The following is a 21,114-nucleotide window of genomic DNA, read 5'->3' on the forward strand; positions in this document are numbered from 1 at the left end:
AAACAATCCCAGTTCCCTCAGCCTCTCTTCATAAGTCATGTGTTCCAGTTCCGTAATCACTTTTGTTGCCCTCTGCTGGACGCTTTCTAGTTTTTCCACATCCTTCTTGTAGTGTGGGGCCCAAAACTGGACACAGTACTCCAGATGAGGCCTCCTCATTGTCGAATAGAGGGGAACAAACACATCCCTTCATCTGCTGGCAGTGCCCCTACTTATACAGCTCAGAAGGCCATTAGCCTTCTTAGCAACAAGGGCACACTGTTGACTCATATTCAGCTTCTCTTCCACTGTAACCTCTAGGTCCTTTTCTGCAGAACTGCTGCCTAGCCATTTGGTCCCTAGTCTGTAGCAGTGCATGGGATTCTTCTGTCCTAAGTGCAGGACTCTGCACTTGTCCTTGTTGATCCTTATCTTTTGGCCCAATCCTCTAATTTGTTTAGGTCCCTATGTATCCTATCCCTACCCTCCCGCGTATCTACCACTCCTCCTAGTTTACTGTCATCTGCAAACTTGCTGAGGGTGCAATCCACGCCATCCTCCAGATCATTAATGAAGATATTGAACAAAACCGGCCCCAGGACCGACCCTTGGAGCACTCCGCTTGATACCAGCTGCCAACTAGACATGGAGCCATTGATCACTACCCGTTGAGCCCAACAATTTAGCCAGCTTTCTGTCCACCTTATAGTGCATTCATCCAGCCCATACTTCTTTAACTTGCTGGGAAGAATACTGTGGGAGACTGTATCAAAAGTTTGGTGAAGTCAAGGAATAACACATCCACTGCTTTCCACTCATCCACAGAGCCAGTTAACTCATCAAGGAAGGCAACTAAATTAGTCAGGCATGACTTGCCCTTGATGAATCCATACTGACTGTTCCTGATCACTTTCCTTTCCTCTAAGTGCTTCAGAATTGATTCCTTGAGGACCTGCTCCATGATTTTTCCAGGGCCTGAGGTGAGGCTGATTGACCTGTAGTTCCCCAGATCCTCCTCCTTCCCTTTTTAAAAGATGGGCACTACATTAGCCTTTTTCCAGTCATCTGGGACATCCCCCGATTGCCATGAGTTTTCAAAGATAATGGACAATGGCTCTGCAATTACATCCGCCAGATAGTAGTGAACAGCATAGACAGATCATGTGTTCCATTAATATCTGCCATTTTAGGCATAAAATATAAAGTTATTTACATCTTATCAGCTTAGTACAAAACTCTAGTTAACAATTGTACCTTTGTATTCCACTATACTCCTATGAGGAATACTGATAACTGTCATTCTTTTTCAGTGATAATTATTGCTCCTTTTAGTTTCTTTACTCTCTAGTAGTTGAGATACAGCAATGCCTAGAAAATAGTATAATAAACACCAGACAATGATTCATTTAATAGGAGTCAGGAAATTGGAGTGAGTTTCATTATAGTAACTGCTGGCTGCTGCTGTGTCAGTCTGTGCTTTTCTCATTCTAAACATTATGGTTTGACCCCCTACATTTTCACATTACCTCCATGCAGCCTTTTCTTAAAGTATTTTTAATTGATTTTAGGCAGCTTAGCTTCTCAAGCTTCCCTTAAGAGACTTCTCAGAATTTGGACAAGCAGATATCCAGATGATAAAATGGACCCCATGAACATCTGGGATGACATTATTACAAACCGGTAAGATGAGATACTTGTCTGTTAACTATGATTCTACGTGATAGTTAAGCTTGCTATATTTCTCATGTTGCTTGTAGAAATTTTTGGTTGGAATCCAGCACTCCGTGATTTCTAAGTACTATTGTGTCTTGCCTTTCAGATGGAACAAATTGTTTTCATATTACTAAGATATGGAGAGGAGCAAAGGGCAGACTGGGTGCATAGGTGGATAAGAGGATGTTTTCATATAAATAGTGTAGTTAGCAGATTAGATCAATAGGCTAAAGCTTAAAATTGTTTGTCATCCATCAATAGCTAGGTACACGATAAAGAAATAAGGATTATAAATTAAGATTTTGCCATCCATCCATCCTTGGCCCAATTTTTCAATCCTTACATATGTTGAGGAGTAGATGGGTGAATAGTCACATTTATCACAATGGGACTACTCACTAAGTGCCCCTCAGCGTGAGTAAAAGTCACAATAATGGGCTCTCAATTACCAGATGTCTTTAAACAGCTAGAAGTTTTAACAAGGTTTTATACAAAGAACCCAACCCCAGTCATCACCATGTTCTTCAGGTATTTATGTGACTGTCTTTAACTATTACTATAACCAAAACTTCTGCTGTGCAACAGTTACCTGAAATGGCTGACCCTTGAGAGACTTTATTTAGGCAAGCTCTCAAGAGGCTCAGATGCTTTCTCTAACCTTTTAATTTCTTTCTCCTCCCCATAATATTTCTCCACATCCTCTCCTTTCTCTCAATGCAACTTCAGATCACTCTCCTTTCCTCAGTCTTCATCATTACCTCTCTCTGAGCCAAATAAGCTCCTTAAAATTTGCTGATTATGGAGTCTCAGCAGGCTTGGCAGTGTTCGTTCAGCCAGGAGCCAAAACCTCCTGTGCATAGGAGCTTACTTAGGTTAGAGGTGAACCAAAACACATTTCATACTTTATCCTTTGGGAAAGCCCCAAAACTTACAAGCTTTGGAGAGTTGACAAACTGCCGAAAGCTTGCTGTGGGCTTTTAAGATACCTACTTGTGTCTTCTCTTAAATTAGGTTATAAGGTTCCTTGGGACAGGGACCGTATTTCTATGGTGTTTACACAGCACCTAGTGCAGAGCCAGACTGATACCCAGACTCCCAGTGAGTAACAGTTTACATAGTAAGCAGTCCCATTGAAGTTCATGGGCCTACTTATAGAGTAAGGTAATAGTCACTGTGAGTAAGGATATCTCAGTGGGTCCCTTGATGGTGACTGGAGTCTCAGGGCACTACTGTAATAAAAATCTGAAAGGTCACTTGTGCAAACCTAAATAAGGTTTGCAGTTGAGTCAGAGTTTGACATGAAATATAGGCTCGTGCTAGAGCTGGTAAGGATTTTTCCTGTGAAATAGAGTTTCATTGGGAAATGCCGATTTATTGAACCTGAAGTGTGTCACAGAAGCATCTCTGGTTTGATAAACTTTAATTGAATCACAGGCAGGTTTCCACCGGAACTCTGCTTGGTTTCATGGCAGGCTGCTGGGGAGCCTGGGCTTCTAGGGTCCATGGCTTTGGGCAGCCCTACCATGCAGACTGCTCCCAGATCAACTGGCTCCCAGGACCCACCCACTTGAAAGACTTGGAGCCAGCAGGCCTAGATGTCTGGAAGCTCTGCGGCCCCCAGTGTCAGGGCTGTGAACATAGTGGGACTGCCTTGGATCCTGGGAATCCTGGCAGCTGCTGACTGAAATTGACATGATTCTTGTCAGCTTCACCACTGCCCTTTGAAATACTGAAATTTTCCATGAACTGGAAATCCCAAGTTTCAGTCAGCTCTAGCTGGCATTTATATTTTATAAGCCGGTATACATGTTCCTTACAATTATGCTGTCATTAGAGAAAGGGCTATAGGTTTGTCTTCGTACATTTGGGGTAGTATTCTAGAAAAAGGTAATAATGGACATTTTCTAGCACCTAAACTCCATAGTCTCCAATAAAAACCTAACCCCATAGCCAGGATTAAAAAATGAAATATTTGTAAGGAACACCATTTCAAGACAGAGGGGTATTCATTACGCCCTGTTTGTAACTATTAATTCTATTAGTTGAATATGCCTACTCCTGACTGAAGAGGATCAAAATCACAAATAATAGTGACATCAGTCAGTGATTGAAGCTGCTTAGCCATATTTACCAGTGGGAAATTTTGTAGCATTGAATATAGATCAAGGAGAGGAAGGATTAAAATCACCTGTGTGCTTCTCACTGTATGTTAATGTCTTATATTTCCTTTCACCATTGTGCAGGTGTTTCTTTCTTGGAAAAATTCAGGAGAAACTGCCTAACATCCAGGCTGATGATAGTATGGAGGTGGATGGAAGGGGAGATGTTGGTGACAAAATGGAGGCAGATATGCAGGAAGAAGACATTCATTCAATGATTAGAAGCTGCAAATTTAACATGAAAATGAAGATGATAGAGAGTGCCAGGAAACAGGTGACTCTGCACTGTCTGGTAGTGCTTGATTCATTGGAAAACCATAGCTATTAGAACTGGAAAAGACAGATTAGGTTGTCCATGTCATGCTGCTGCCAATGCAGGGATTTCCCCCCATAGTATGTTCTTGAATGCCTGGGGAAGCCTGGTTCTTTTTCTACAGAATTGTAGATGGCAGCTGTTAATTAACAACTTTTCTAAAATGTGCAATTTCAGGAAATGTGCCCAAAGGCTCTTTTCGTTCACCAGATGTTCCTGGTACTTTCCAGAACAAATAAATAAAGCATCAGAAATGTTATAGTTGTGGGCCTGTGGGGGGCATGTGTAAGTAGCATAATGTATCACATTTTAAAGTTTTTTAATTTCATGTATTTATATTTCTATCTTCTGCTCTAGTAAGGTAAAGGATCTGAACAGGGATCTGCCACCACCTCTCAGGCAAGTGCCCTAACCATTGGGCTATGGGATATTGTTATATGGGACTCTCTCAGTCTTTCCTTTTGAAGCTTTTCCTCTCTGGAAAAAATAATTAGTCATTAGAGCAGGGATCCTGGGCCTCCCACATTCTGAGTGAGTTTTCAAACCACCAGGCTCTCTCTCGCTCCGGACTAATGACTGTTTAATTGTTTATCCACAATGGAACTGCTTCTACAGGACAGACTGAGGGAGGGCCACATCAGAATATTCCATACCTAGTGATTGGGGCCCTCACTTGCTGATCCCTTGAACTGGGGTTTTCCATGTTCCACATGAGTATCGTAAGGACTGAGCTAAGTCCCATTGTCTGTTTTGTGTGAGCTTACCTGTGGGGCCAGGTCCAGCAGGCAAGCTTACCTGCTTACCAGCTCAGGCCCAGCGTGCAAGTTAGGTGGAGGAACAGCTGTGTTTCCCCAGCCTGTGCATCACATTGGGACTTAGGTGTCCAGATGTCTAGAATGGAGCAGAGGCTCAGATACACAGAGGCAGAAACATAGGTGCCTAGGTAACTTGTTCTGCAAAAAATTACGCACCAAGTGAGTTAAAAATCTACAGGATTCAGCAGCAGCTGAGCTGTGGGAGTTTTAATACTAGTGGTGTCTGATCTTGGGATTTAAGCACCAAAAGTGGAAGGTAGGCACCTAAATCCCTTTCTGAATCTAACCCTAAGTGACCTGTTGCTCAGAGGTGCTGAATACCCAAAGTCTCCATTGAGATCAGTGGGAGTAATGGGTACTCAGTACCCCTGAAAGTCAAACCACTTGTTAATGGGTCTAAAGATAGATGTAGAGACCTAATTTAGAGACCAGACTATCAAGGTGGAAAAAGTTGACATGTTGACCTCTGTATTTTAAGTAGGATTTGAGTTAAAAATGACTGGAGCTAGATTGTTTGTGTATTTTTTTATATTTTTATCAAATACTTCCATTAGTGTAAGCCTGTTTTTCACACCCAGCCCAAAAGGCAGTGGTGCCCCTCACACTTTGCTGGAATTCCCAGGACCTTTCCTGTTACACGTTGTGAATCCTGTAAAGGCGCTTGCAATATCCCTGGATCTCTTCATTTGCTGCAAACAGTAGTTTTTTATTTCCCCTTCTTCTAATGCATTATTGAAAATTCCCATTTTGATCTGTTAATGTAGAACAGCTTCTCAGTTGCCATGAAGCTTCTGAAGGATCTGCACAGAGAGTCTAAAACCAGAGAAGACTGGCTCTTGAGATGGAATCACAGCTATTGCCGCTTTAGCCATAGTCGCAGTCAGAGCCAGAATAGTCCTGAACAAATGCTCACTGTGTTGAAAACCATCTCTTTACTGGGTAATAATGTTATCTATTCAGACTCCATTGATGCAGAACCTATGCTATGGATTCTCTTCCTGTTTGTAATGGGAATCCATTTTACTGCCAAATTACCAACTTTATTTCTGAATTTGAACAGATGAGAGCAAAACTGACTACCTGAGTAAAAACATAGTGGCCTTCCGCAACCAAAACCTTCTGTTGGGTACCACTTACCATATTTTGGCCAGTGCCCTTAGCAAAGATCCAAGATGTCTTGAAAAAATGGAGGAAGAAAAAGCTAGGAAAGTCGTGATGCTTTCTGGAGAGAGGCCTGAAAACTCTGAGAAGGTAAATGAGAAGGGAAAGGAGCTTCTTACTCATTATTGTAGCTGGCTAATTTTGTTATGTAATTCATTAACTCAGTTACATTAAGCCCATGTTACTACAGTAAACCCATGCTACTGCTCTCTGTTGCTAGCACTGATTTCTCCAATGAGCTGCAGCTGCTGTTAGTCTGATCTGGACCCCTCTTAGTCAGTCATGGGCTCCTGCCCCTGGACAGTTCCTCATTGCTGGAGAGGAGGTTCCATGCCCCAAACTCCCACCAAGATGGTAAAGAAAAACTTGTGGAGGCAGGTTTTGAATCTGCTGTGTCCAGAGCCTCCATGATTGTGCTAGTGTTTGTCCCTACTGACATCTTATATAGAGGAAGGAGGTCTGTCCGAGAGCATGTGCAAGCACAAAGGCAAGAAGGGTGAGGGAGCAGAGACCAGCCTCATAGTGGGATGCGTGGTGCTCTTCGAAATCCATGCTAACATCAGGCAGGGCTGGTCACATGAATCTCCCATGAAGATAGTCAATTCCTAATATTAATATAGCTAATTTTCTGTTTATTTTAATGATTGTTTAGTCATTTTAATGATCAACCATACCTAGGAGCAGAAAAAAGTAAAATTTGTCCCATTGTCCTTTGCCTTAATTGAGCAGGAGTACAATATAAAAAGCACGCAATTGGAGATCCTACCAGATCTTCAAATGTATGTATTGAGAGTTGTTCAAGATGTTCTGGAACTGAACTTATGTCTTTCAAAGGAAGCCAGATGGAGAGTTAAACTGCATATATCAATTTATATCTGCTGATCTTGATAGCTGCCCTCTATTAAGAGCCTTGGGAGTAACTACAGTCAGAATGAACAAACAGTCTTATTTGTCTCTCCAGGAGCAAGTACAATCTGTAAATGAACAGTGTCAGTACAATAAGGACAAAAATTATTATAACTATTTCATAAAGTTAAAAATTATTGTGCTAGTTACTCTACCAGAATGAATGACAACATTCTTTATAATGAGCAGTTGAAAAGTAAGCATGAAATCTCTTCCGTACCACCTTGTGCTGTGATCCTTAAAAACTAAGAAAGATCATACTTATTTGAGAGACCTCCAGAAAGATACTGCAGTAAGTGGTATCCATCATTTTGTGGATGATTCTGTTCCCTCTGAGTCAGTATTTAACCAGTGTCCCAGCATGGTACTAGAGAGCACTATACTACCTTCTGGATGAGACATCAAACTGAGATAACATGGTACCTTCTGCAAGACCTAAGGGTGTTAACACTTGTCTCCTGACCAAATTCCAAGTCCAATAATTTCCCTTTGCCTCCATAAACTTCACAATGTAGGGTTTTTTGTTTATATTTTGATTCCCTCCCCCGAAACAAATAAGGGAAGAATAGAAAAGATAAAAGAACGAAAAGGGAGGGAAAGGGAAGAAAGGAAGTGGGGGTAGGGAGGAGAAAGAAGAATGACATCTCTGTTTCCATCCACTAGGGATTAATCAAACATTTTTAAAAAGTTAGACCAAATCTTTTCAAATTTGCCTGAAGTCCCTGTTCTCCAAAATGTTACTTGCTCTGAGATGCCTGGTCAGCCAAGTTGCTGAGCCAAGCTTCTGTCCCTGGACGCAGTCTGCTCTTTTATCTAAGTAATATGAATCATTTTGCTACAACCACAGCTCTGGAGAACCAGGCTTTCCATGAGTTGTTGCATTTCCAAGACAATGGGATATATTGCAAAATACAGTTCTAGGAAGTGATTTTTAAGGAGATGCCTTTTATCATATTAATCCTCCTGCCTGCTTCTAGCCAAAAGGATTATATCCTGGGACTGTCCCAAAAAAATTCACAGTGTAGTTTATATTGGATACAGTATTTTTCACTTGCTGTTCCTAAACTGTTGGGTGGTATTGCTGAATACTGCTAAGCAGCTGGCACATTTCTGCCAAGTAGGTGGTAGATGATGGAATCTGTATACGGAGTTTAGGTAAGTTTGTTTGTAAAATGCTTTGTAAATGATTTCTTCCATTCAGTACATTGTGGTAGAGAAATCTGGGGTGACCACATTGTGCCTCAGTTCTCATAATTGAAAAAAACATGATTTGTGTATAAATAAAGGTTAAAACTAGATCTGGGCAAAGAGCTTTTTAACAAAACAAAAATCCCCCACATATTCTCATGGCCATTCAAACTAAAAAACTTAATTTTCTTCAGCTGTGCTTGTGTCTCTTTCACGTTAACTGTTTACAAATAGTCTATTGAATGAGTTTACTGGCTTGGAAATACCAAATTGTAGAGAATGTTCATAGAAAGTGAATTTTAAACTAATAAATATGACTTGCGTTGGAAGCCCCAATCTAAGATTTATGCCTATCCAGACAGGGAACAGAACTAATACCATATGATCTATGTATCCAATACAGCTCAAATTTCAAATATTGAATACCTGCAGCCAAGAATCATCTACAGATCAAGAACTGTTCACATAAAGTATTTGACAAATACGTGCTCAGTCTTCATTTGCAAATAGAAAAAAGAGACTAAATTTGTTGAATATTCACCATGACCTATTTGCTGAACTCTCCTTGTTGTGGTTTCCACTTGTGGTTGAATTTCAGGTGATAGCAGGTCTGAACAAGAGGGCTTTCCAGTACTTCAGCACTGCAGTGAGGAAGGCTGAAGAAGAGGTGCAGTCTCACTCTATGGAGCACGTAGACCTTACAGGAGTCATAAATGCTTACATGACTTTGGTTGATTTCTGTGACAAGCATCTCCGTAAAGAGGAAGAAGGTTCATCTGGTGAGTCAGAAATTAAAATATTTGTCAGGACTTCTCATCTTACTGTTATGCAAATTTCAGATGGGAGAGTGCCAATAGAGAGCAGTCAAATGCAGGGGCTTGAGGTAGGCCATTTAAAAAGAAAATATTCTTGTACATGGAAGAATTTATAACCGGTGGTCTTTAATACCAAGGGAGTAACTCCTGTTGTGGAGGATTTACCTAAAATACATCAGGCTTCACTCTGCTCCTGAAATCCCAGAAAGTTATATGACTTGAATTTAAATGTAAACAGATTGTCCTCAACTTGGATGTTGTTTACATCCTTTTTATTCTTTCTGACAGCTGCTTCTGGCTTCACCATTAGTGAGTCACGAGGTCTCCATCTTACTGGTGGGATATGCATCCTATCCAGCAGATGCTCCTCTTGTTCATTCCCAGACCATGACAATGCTGTGTATAACATGGGCAAGATACTAGTGATGATGCAGCCTCCTGATAAAAGCTAATGCTTCCAGTCCAAGAATACACAGACTAGTGGTGTGTGCAGTTCAAAAAAGTCTTCATATGGGAAACAGAATAAAGTAAAAAACAAAAAAAGTTAAAATTCCATACAGAGCACCAAGAAGGTAGATAATACAATTAAAAGTAAAGATGATGTTTTAGACGATCAAAGGGATGGAAAAAAAGACGGTGTTTCTGATAATTTTTGTTTAATGTTTCTTGGCAGATGTCAGTGCTCTGGATCTGCAGACATTCCCAGCCATTGTAGTGGAGAAAATGATAAAAGCTTTAAAGCTGAATTCCAGAGATGCTAGGCTAAAGTTTCCTAGGCTGCTGCAAATAATAGAAAGGTATCCAGCAGAGACACTGAGCCTAATGGCACGAGAGGTTAGTTACTTCCATTCCTGGGACAGCAGAGTTGATTGTGAACCAAATATTTATTGAACGGAATCCCTTTACTTCAAATTGAATTTTGGATTATTGTGTAAATCTGTATGTTAGTTTAATGGGATGTTTGGAACTTGTTGCATTGCACTTTTTGCTGAGTCAGTTGCTGAGTTGGTTAATGAAGAAATAAGACTTGAGCAGTGGTTCTCAACACATGGCCCGTGGGCCACCTACGGCCCAATTAGCATACAGTTGCGGCCCAGTACCGCAGCTGTGTGCTAAAAATAATTAAGTTTGCTGCTCCGGTCAGGCAGGGGCTGGGGCCAGAGCTGGGTGAGGGGGAGCCTGCTCTCACAGCCCTGCTGGAGCGATCCTGCCAGCAGGAAAGGCCAAGCAGTCCCCTATGGCTTGGAAGGAGCTCAGCCGGCAGCCTGCTGCTTCTGCTCCCTCCTGTCTCTGTCTCCCCACGCTGCAGGAACACACTGTCAGGTATTGGTTAACACTGGTGACCAGGTGCTAAAAATCTAGAGACCACGGGAATCCGTGTCAGCTGTGGGTGTAGCTTGAGCAGACATTGCCCCTCCCCGCTCCCCCGATTTCTTCGCAGCTCTGCTTAGCTGTCAGGGTGGGAAGAGGCTCCCTCTGGCCCTCTCCTCAGCTGAGGCTGGCAGGCAGCTCCAGGACGCTGCCTCCTGCGTCATAGTGCCCATCACTGTCATCTTCTATATGTGCTGTGTCCCATTTCTGGACAGGTGGTGATTGCCTTGGGGGTGGGGGGGGGGAAGAAGAGGCAGTAGGGAAAGAAGAGGGATGATACAGGATGGGGGAAGAGATGGGGATGGGGGAATGGGGCAGGGGACAGTGTGGGGAAGAAAGGGGGTGGAGTTGGGAGAGGAAAGGGGAGGGAATGGGATGGGGGAAGCGAAGGGGATGACTGAGAGTGCTGTTGCCGGGCAACTGCTGCCTCCTTGCTTCTGGGTGTCTGCCCAGAGAAACGGGGGGGCATGTCCCTCCCCACTAGCCACTTCTTTGTGTCGCCTCCGGCAGGGATGAGCATGCTTCAGGCTGCGATTGCCTGCCCATCCCCTATGGCCATTTCTAGACCGTTTGTTTCAGCCGTTCTCAACCTGCGGGCTGCATGCAGCCCAATTAGCACACAGCTGCGGCCCAGCTCAGGTGTGTGCTAAAGGCCACGGGCTCCCAGCTGCCCTGCTCCAGGCACTCCAGCCGGGCAGCTGGCTGCTGCCTGGCCCTGCACAACAGGGTCCTGGCAGGCTCTGGGGTCGGGGTCCTGGCTTCTGCCTGGCCCCCTATAGCTGGGTCCAGGCAGCTGGCTAGCACCTGGCCCTGCACAGTGGGGTGTAGGGTCCGGGTCCTGGCTACCCACCCTGTCCCGCACAGCAAGGTCGCAGGTCGGGGTCCCTGCCCCCACACCCAGCTCTCCGCTCCTGGCCCCACTCTGTGGAGGGGTCTCTGGGCGGAGGGTGCTGAGCTTAGGGGTTTGTGTGTGAGGGAGTTAGGTGGGGGGCACTGTGGTTCTCAAGCTGCAGCCCAGCTAACACTTTGAGGGCCACAAATGTGGACCACAATGATAAATAGGTTGAGAATCACTGGACTAGAGGGCTGCACACTTTTTATTTCTGTCAGCCAAGTGCTTTGCACACATCAGGGTCTCCTTGCATCCCTTCATTTTCCCACACAAGCTTCCCATCCCCTCTTTCAAGGACTCCTTGTAACCCTTTTCCTCCATGCCAGGCCACTGTGTGACATCTCCCCCCTCCCCCCCCTCCTTGTGACTGCTCCTGTCTTAGTCTTGGTCTACACTGAAAAGTTCTCTCACACACCCCTGGTGTACATAGCTGTGCTGACCTACCCCCACAGAGTAGACGCAGCTGTGTTTGATGGAAGAATGTTTCCATTGACAGAACTAAACTTTTTTCAGGAAGGTGGTGCTCCTACCCCACTGGGAAAAACCTCTTCCATCGGTGCAGGCTGTGTCTGCATTATAGGTTTATGCTGGCATAGCTATGCCGGTATAGTTTCTGCATTGTTAGCACAGGCTTGTTTCAAAACCGCTTTTTTAACTGAATTTATATGCTAGTGGTTACAGATTGGGGGGGCAGTGCATTGATATAGGGACATACTGAGAAGGCATCATGGGAACAGAATCGCAGCTTGGCTGCCCCACTGAGCTGAGAATGTATCTGTGGAAGCCAAGACAGGAAGACTACGACCTGGTCTACACCTAAAACTTAGGTCAACCTAGCTGCATCGCTTAAGGCTATGAAAAATTTTGCACCTTGTGCAACATAGTTAGCTCAACCTAACCCTACTATAGACTCAAGCATGCTGATGGAAAAATTCTTCCATTGACCTAGCAACCACCTCTCATGGATTAACTACACTGACAGAAGATACCCTTCCGTCTACGTAGGAAGCATCTACACTAGAGTGGCTATTGCGGCACAACTGCAGCACCATAGGTGTGCTGCTGTAGCCACTTGACATAGACACACCCTAAGAACTGTGACAGTAATGAATTCCCCATTAGAACATTATGGGTGAAGTCTGTCCTAGCTAACAGATGCCACAAAAACAATAATTGCTCATCAGGAGTCCTTCATTATTTCTTTTCTCTTTGGTTAAGTCATTTAGGGTGTCAACATTTCAAATTCCATTGAGGCAAAGGGTAGAGCTAAGACGGGGTATGTTGTGATGCTGGAAGGTGTTAATGGCTGCCATCAAACACAGACCTGGTTAAAGCTGCTGTGTTGAACCCTACTGATTTTGGGCTAACCAGGTGCCAGGAGCTCTGTGTCCCCCATTTTCTCCTCGTTTTCTAGGTTTCCGCAAAATCAATAGGGTTCTGTCCATTGATGCCTAGAACGTTGCTTGAAAGTTTGGAATTGATCAGATGCATCATGCAAATGTTGTTACATCCAACCAGACACAGAAATGCCATCAAATTGAGTGTAGGGCCTCACTTGGCTCAGCCAATGAGACATAAATGTTTGCAGATGGAAACCTATCAAGAACTGAAAATGATTGCTTCGGCAGGGGACATTCTGTGCAATCTAATTAACGTTGTCTATTTTTCCACGTGTTTCTGCCTGCTGACTTGGAACGCAGAGTAGTTTTGTTTGCTTTTGTTTATAGTCCGGATTTTTCAAGATATATAGAAGGTGAAAACACTGTCTGTGTTTTGCAGATTTCATCAGTTCCCTGCTGGCAGTTCATTGGTTGGATTAGCCAGTTGATGGCAGTGCTTGACAAAGAGGAAGCCATAGCTGTGCAGCATACTGTAGAAGAGATTGCGAATAACTACCCACAGGCAATTGTCTATCCTTTCCTGATCAGCAGTGAAAATTATTCCTTCAAAGACACTGCAACTGGCCACAAGAACAAGGAGTTTGTAGCAAGGTGGTGTTTGAAATGTTGCTTACAAATCTATAAGATTTTAATAGGAAGTGATAGTCTGTGAAAAGCATAGAAAATGGTAGCTAGATTTTGGTATCTACTGTGCTTGGTTCGAAGGCATAGAAAAACGGGTACTTAGGCCAACTTTTCTAATGTGGGTGCCTAAAATTAGGCACCTCCATCCATATTTAGGAACTTAAGTAAGTGGCTAGATTATTTTTAGAGGTGCTGAGCACCCACAATCCTTGCTCATGCTTAGCCTCCCACAGCCGTATAAAAATGAACTACAAAACATAAAAGAAAAATGTTTGCCTTTTCCTGCTCTTTTGAAGTATGACGTATCAGGTGCAAAATCATAGAGTGAAGATCCTTCCTTGTCTGCTCTGCTCTGCTCTGCTAGGGTTGAGGGAAATCCACAACTCACTCTCCAATTACATCACTATTCATATCTGCTAATGTTTTCTAAGATCCTTTAGCAAAGAGAGGAAAGTGAGGCCCTGACATTTTTAATCTTTCAAATATAACAAAATGAGCAAAGACACTTGTTAATTAAAAAATAATTTAACTAATTAAATAAGCTATCCTTGTACATCAAAAAGAGCAGTGAGGTGAGTGCCCAGGCTTTCCTTTTGGAAGGCTGCTCTTATTGCATAAAACACACTGCTCCCTTATTCTAGGGTCCTCAGCCATCAGGAGAGTGGGGTTGGGGGAGGTATCTTTTCATGCTTTGTGTGTATAAAAAGATCTTCTACACTTTCCACAGTATGCATCCGATGAAGTGAGCTGTAGCTCACGAAAGCTTATGCTCAAATAAATTGGTTAGTCTCTAAGGTGCCACAAGTCCTCCTTTTCTTTTTGGTCTCCCTAGCGTTGCTTTTCACCACCATCTGTTAGTGGGGCAAGAGCTGTTTTAGTTGACTACAATAGCATGTAATGCCTAACTTTCTCATATGGGTTATCACACAGCCCTTGTAAAATTACTATTATTGTATGTGTCCCTTTGTCTTTTCTCATGATTTTTGCATCATATCTTAGTTTGAGACAAGAAGGCAAAGGTCCACACTTCTTGTGCTACTCAGAATAAATAACCCACACGCAGCTTCACTGGCATGTGCTGGATGTATACAGTCTTGTTAATGCTGATTGCTGTACCCACCGGAGAGCTGCCAGTTCAAAATGTTGCTATTTTCACAGCACACTCTTAGCAAATACCAAAAAATAACAGGTTGCAGAGAGAGAGAGACGGACAGATTTAAGTGCTGTATTAGAGGCCAGTAAGTGGTTCCGCTGCTGTTCCTCTGCAGCCTGAGAGAGAGGGAGAATTCCCATCCTCGAGTCCCTCTTGTCCCTGAACCCCATAGAATTATATTTGTTCAGGTTTTACACATAGAAAGTATTTGTGTGAAGACCGGACAAGAATATGCCGAGGACAGCTTTTGTTGCCCAATTCTGATGGTCTGTTCTTTCACAGGATAAAGAGTAAATTAGACAGAGGAGGAGTGATTCAAGATTTTGTTCATGCCCTGGAACAGCTTTCTAATCCAGTGATGCTCTTTAAGGTACAGTAGGAACCCCTCAGCCATCTGGCCTTCGAGAGAGATAATGCAGAGAGGAGCCAGCCAGACTGATGCTGGAGAACTGTTGCAGGGATTGATGGCCACAGATGATGTCATCATAGTGCTTTCTGCAATTTTTACTCTGAACATTCCTATCCCTGTTCTGATCTGATGTTAGCCCCTTCCTCACTAACTCTAACCCTTCTTGCTCCTTCCCTTTAGCACTTCACCTAGGTAATCCCCTCCTAATATAACCTCACTGAAAGGATTTAAATAACAAAACAAAAGCAGAAGATGTGGTAGAACTAGCATGATGTTTGCAATCATTGCATTGTTTCTTCTGCTTGTATGATATACTCCTTAACCCTACTTATGTCTGTCTTGTATATTTAGAGTTTACACTCTTTAGGTTAGGGACTGTCTTATTCTGTCTTTGTACAGTGGCTAGCACAATGGGGCTCTGCACTCCGTTGGCCTCCTGGCACTACTATAATAAACAAAGTATAAGAAACAGCATTTTACATAGCACTCCTGTAGTTTTCAGCTTGCTCCAAAATGATTATAGCAGACTTTTAAATTCTAAGTCACATAATCGGTAGACCTAATACCATCTGACTGGGTTACAAAAGAGAGTGTGTGTAAATTATTTTCTTCAGTCCTCAGCCCCTTCTCTCTGTATTCACAGGATTGGGTTGAGGATGTCAAAAATGAGTTGGGAAAAACTCAGAGAAATAAAAATAACCTTAAGGAAATGTATGAACGAATGTACAGAAACTTAGGAGAATTACAGGCTCCAGGTCTTGGGTTGTTCAGAAGGAGATTTATTCAGGTATGTATGAAATGCTGTTGGTGTGTAATGGGATGAGAAGGGTATACTGGAAAGTTAAAAAGGACAGTATCAATCAGATAGGAGGTCCTCGCCCAATCCTGCAGCCCTCATTCGTATGAATGACTGAGTTACGACTGGGCCTTTAATACTTATTAATCAATAACTGTGGTGCTTTAGTTTTGTTACCGTTCAGCTGACGCTTCCTGACTGCTCTGCCATGTAGAATGTTCCCACCTGAGGCATTAGTTTACACTTGTTTAGTCATTCCCCTCTGCTTCCATGCCAGTGCATTTGCCTCTGTCCTTACCCAAAGCTTTCTGCCTATGTACTTGTGTGGTACTCTGGCCTCTTATTCCTATCGTAATGATTTAGAGGCACCAGATGGACAGTTCATTTGGGGTCTTGTTGATGGCTGTGGCTGTGCCGAGAATCCTGAAATATCTGAGCAGTTAGTGACAAAGAAATGGAGAAGGAAGAGTGAGTGTGTGTGTGTGCTTTTTTTAATGTTAAACATGCTGATGATTTCCAGCACTGCCTTTTTAGAGAAGCAGTTTCATTCTAATGGGGATTAGTGGATTTGGGTTTGGAATCTCTGGACATTGCAATTAATTATTAGGTCAAGTCCTCTCTAGCTTAATTAATTTTCATCAAAACTAAAAATATTCTGATATATTTCAAGAACACACAAAAGAAAGGAGGCTTTTTAATGCACAGCACAACATACATATTACATTGATCTTGTCTTCAGTGGAACTTGTTTTACTTTTGTGCAGCCCTGCCTACTTTTGCCAAATGACTGTGATGCAATAAAAATATCTGTGTTCAGCTCTTTAAATGGGCCACTCCTCATATAGTATCTCCTATTCAGTGCAGCACTGTGAGTGATAGACACATCTAAATGACCTGGAAGAAAATATGAAACCATCACTTGATAAAGTTTGCAGATGAAACAAAAACTGGGAGAGTGGTAAATAATGAAGAGGACAGGTCATCAATTCAGAGCGATCTAGATCACTTAGTTAACAGGGTGCCAAAAAACCAAAAAGCATTTAATATGGCTAAATGTAAGTGTATACATCTGGGAACAAAGAATGTAGGCCATACTTACAGGATGGGGGACTCTGACTCTGAAATAAGATTTGGAGTGGGGTGGGGTGGGGAGGTGGATAATCATCTGAACTTGAGCGCTCTGTGTGATTGTGGCCAAAAGAGCTAATGCAATCCTGTGATACATAAGCGGAAATCTCAAGTAGGAGCAGAGAGGTTATTACCTCTGTATTCGGCACTGGTGTGACCGCTGCTGGAATACTGTGTCCAGTTGTGGTGCCCACAATTCAAGAAGGATGTTGTATCGATACACTCAGGGAGTTCAATCTATTTAGCTTAACAAAGAGAAGGTTAAAGGGTGACTTGATTGCAATGAGGAACAAATATTTAATAATGGGCTCTTCAGTCTAGCAGAGAAAGATATAATACGTTCCAATGGCTGGAAGTTGAAGCTAGACGTTTAGATGGGAAATAAGTGTACATTTTTAACAGTAAGAGTAATTAATCACTGGAATAATTTACCCAGGATTGTGGTGGATTCTCTATCACTGACCATTTTTAAATCAAGGTTGGATGTTTTTCTACAAGATCTGCTCTGGGAATTATTTTAAGGAAGTTCTATGGCTTGTGCTATACAGGAGGTCAGACTGGATGACCACAGTGGTCTCTTCTGGCCTTAGAATCTATGAATCTAGCAACCAAACAAGAAAGAAAAGTAGACTTGAAGTAAAAAAAAACCTTTAAACTAAAACATAAATGATAGAAAAAATACTCTAACAGTTGTCTGAGCCTCCTTAGAATATTACTCAGATCCTCCATAGTGGGAATTTTTTGTGCTAATCCTCGTTTCACAGTCTCCATGGGAATCAGAATGCAATGCCCTTGACGGCTCATTTTATTTCTTTATTACTACAGGGTGATAGATGTTCATAATGCTTTATAGACAAATAAAATGATAAATTTAAGTTACAGAGGACTTGTCTTAATAATTAATTACTATGTCCAGGGATTCCAAAAATAAATTCCCACTAAAATGAAACTGATTCTCTAAAAATGCAGTGTTGTGCCTCTGAGGCACAGTGTGATCTTGCTATGTATGAAGTGAACTTTAATTCCTTTATTGTAAATTAATTTCAACTTCAGACCTTTGGGGAGGATTTTAACAATCATTTTGGAAAAGGCGGCTCAACGCTGTTAGATATGAAGGCTGATGACTTCAGTAGAATTGCACTCTCTCTCCTTTCAAAAATGAAAGACCAGAAAGAACCTGGAAATCTGAAAGAATGCTCACCTTGGATGAGTGACTTCAAAGCTGAATTCATGAGGAACGAACTGGAGATCCCTGGTATGCTACCATTTCAATACGGACAGTGAACTCTTACAAGAATAGTAGTTACCCTTAAGTTCCAGTCATCTTTAGCTAAGAACAAGAGCCCTCTCAGTTTGATACCTAGTGCGTCCTCTCTGTGGCCCTGTATCCTGCCATTGCAGGCGAATGCACTTGGTAATCAGAGGGATCTTTCCTGTCTCAAACTACCAGGATTCTCCTCTTCTTAAGACTAGATTTAGCTATATTTACTGCTGTGGTATTTTAAAATGTCTTTGCTTTTAAAAAAATATCATTGAACTTTTATGTTGCTTCTAACCCCTTGATCCCAGCAGGTTTTAAACTAAGATCTAATGGATTTGCATTCTAGTTTGAAAAAGCTCTGCCCTCTGAAAGCAATAAGAGTTCCAAAATCTAATGGCATAGGTGAAAAAATAATACATGTCACTGAATGACCAGATGAAATACTGTGTATGTTTAAATATACACTTTTAAAATTTTAGTTTTCTGCTAGTTTAATAAGATGCAATATTAGGCTGAATATGCATGCCATCATTAACTAACATTTAATTTTTAAATATTTTAATATTTAAATGAAGACTGTATGCCTCTTTGTTTTATTTTTTCTTCAGGTCAGTATGATGGTAAAGGTAAACCATTGCCAGAATACCATGCAAAAATCTCTGGATTTGATGAACGGGTATGCTAACAACTTTAAAGATAATATCCCTTTTGGCTTCTAATGTAAAAACATGGCTCAGTATTGTGTTTTTTGTGGGGAGGGAAGCAGTGCATGAGCAGATATCTAACAGTACACAAAAGATTAATCTTATTAATTAGATGGCCATTATAACATCATCATTAAATACACACTGATATTAGTTTGCAGTGTGTTCCATATGGATAATGGGATATTTTCTGCAGAGGCAATGGATTTATCTACATTTTTCTGAATTAGCAAAAAATTAAGCAGTCTAGTGGTGCAAGAACAACAACACGATCACAGTACACAGGAATGTAAGAGGCCCAGGAGTTTAAGTGATAGTCCTGATGCTACAGCATTGCATCCTCTCACCTGTGCCAAACATGTTTTGCTTTTTTCCCTCCCTCCAAGATCAAAGTAATGGCGTCTATCAGGAAACCAAAACGTATAAACATCCGAGGCAGTGATGAGCGGGAACACCCCTTTCTTGTCAAAGGTGGTGAAGATCTCCGGCAGGACCAGCGCATTGAGCAGCTCTTTGATGTCATGAATATTATCCTTTCCCAAGATGCTGCATGCAGCCAAAGGAACATGCAGATAAAAACTTACAAAGTCATACCCATGACAACCAGGTAGGGACTTCGTGGTCTTGTCATTCAGGGATAAAAGTCCTCACCTCAAAAGTCGCATAGCTTTTTTGTGCTGGGAGGTGGGATTTCTTTGTGTCAAATGCTGGTGCAAAAATTTTTGGCACTTGGCTTTGGGAATTTTTATATGATATGAAATTTTTTTTAGACCATTTACATGATATTTTTAGATCTTCGTTGAAAGTGCTGTGTCTGGCAATTATTTTTCTGAATATATTTGGGTTTATAATTATAACTTAGCAGTTTATATAAAACTTCCTGCGTTTAGACCTCTCAGCACATCCCAGCGTTGGTTAAATCCTATTATCCTGTTTTAAGGATAAGGAAACTGAGGCACAAGGAAATTTTAGGCTTGCCCAAGACCATGATCTTTACCAGAGTCAGGAACAAAACCTATAGCCTTGTGACCTGTCAAGTGGACCATGCTGCTTTCTGTTTATATTGCTCCTCTTCTTCAGTTAAACTCTGGGGTTTTGTTCCCACCCATGATTTCTTTTGTTACAGATTAGGGCTGATTGAGTGGTTGGAAAATACCTGTACCTTAAAGAATTTCCTTATGGAAAGCATGTCCGAAGAGGAAAAAGATTACTATCACAGGTGATGCTGGTTTTAACTGTCCACGTGAATAGAAATAACTATTTACTGGGCTCTTTCTGACATTCTGTTTGTCAGAACAGAACCTAGATTTAATGGTGTAAAATAAATAAATAAAAAAGTTATTGGTAAGCCAGAAGTCTCTTTAGTACTTCCTGACCCAAATTAGTAATTGGCAGCTATTTAATGAGCACCACTGAACCTGTCATCCATATCTTCCACCCAACTTGTGTAAACATGGAGTTTGTAATCATCTATGATATTACCATCACTATTTCCTTATCAACAGATTATGATTTTACAAGTGAAGGATTTTGATCTCTTGCTTTGAACAAGCAGGAAGTGAACTTAGGTCAGGAAGGAGAGAGAGCTACTTAGAAAACTGTGTGTTCAGCAATGAGTCAGTAATTGAGGATATTGCCTGTAACCACATGAAATACAAAAAGTCTATCAGAGTTTAAAAGAAATGTTGCCTTTGCATGAAGAGTGGATTTTAGAAATTCTGGTTTTCGGTCTCCTGGCTGTTGGTTTTCAAAGGAATGAATGTTTGTAGGATCAGATAAATTCTAATTTTTCAATCTTGATTATCTTTGTGAGGCTTTAGAAATAACTTTCACTAACCTGCTTTGTTCCCATTACACAGTTTTGTTTAGATTTGTCTAAATATTGGCATGATTCATTTGCAAGCTCTCTTGTTTTTGAGCCAGGGTGTGGAATCAAGTCCAACACCAAGGCTCACATCCAGGTTGACACATCAGTTGCATTACTGGTTGTGTCCTTCAATTGAGACATTTAACTGTGCTCCTTTCTGCCTGTGTTCTGTTTGTACAAAACCAAGTTAACAATCATTTGGCACTTTTCCAATAGAAATGAGAGCTGTGAAAAGATTCTTTCTCCATTTTCCAAGTGGGTGGTGGAGTAATCACTGAGCATGTGAGAACTACTGTATTTGCCTACAAAGTCTCTGCATTACAGCACCTAGCTCATTGCTTTGCGATGGGCTTGTACCTTGAGTGAGAAAGGGGTCATGTAGATCCCATTCTGGGTGGTGGGAAAGTTGAGGAGGAGGGACCATGATGTGCAGAAAAAAAAAGAGAATTCTAATATGTAG

The 21,114-nt window shown here is 41.8% G+C and overlaps 1 protein-coding gene across 1 annotated transcript in view; it reads left to right on the forward strand.

Moving 5' to 3' along the window:
- Window positions 1–21,114, forward strand: part of PRKDC (protein kinase, DNA-activated, catalytic subunit) — a 154,504-nt gene that overhangs the window by 122,292 nt on the left and 11,098 nt on the right. The window contains exons 68-80 of the mRNA XM_073331241.2: window positions 1,548–1,659; window positions 3,936–4,125; window positions 5,744–5,918; window positions 6,040–6,230; window positions 8,833–9,013; window positions 9,723–9,883; window positions 13,092–13,303; window positions 14,772–14,859; window positions 15,542–15,685; window positions 17,876–18,077; window positions 18,692–18,759; window positions 19,174–19,394; window positions 19,914–20,006. Coding sequence (XP_073187342.2) covers window positions 1,548–1,659; window positions 3,936–4,125; window positions 5,744–5,918; window positions 6,040–6,230; window positions 8,833–9,013; window positions 9,723–9,883; window positions 13,092–13,303; window positions 14,772–14,859; window positions 15,542–15,685; window positions 17,876–18,077; window positions 18,692–18,759; window positions 19,174–19,394; window positions 19,914–20,006 — 2,038 coding nt within the window. The remainder of the gene's footprint in view (window positions 1–1,547; window positions 1,660–3,935; window positions 4,126–5,743; window positions 5,919–6,039; window positions 6,231–8,832; window positions 9,014–9,722; window positions 9,884–13,091; window positions 13,304–14,771; window positions 14,860–15,541; window positions 15,686–17,875; window positions 18,078–18,691; window positions 18,760–19,173; window positions 19,395–19,913; window positions 20,007–21,114) is intronic.

The sequence above is a fragment of the Lepidochelys kempii genome, chromosome 2, assembly GCF_965140285.1.
Source record: "Lepidochelys kempii isolate rLepKem1 chromosome 2, rLepKem1.hap1, whole genome shotgun sequence".
NCBI lineage: Eukaryota > Metazoa > Chordata > Testudines > Cheloniidae > Lepidochelys > Lepidochelys kempii.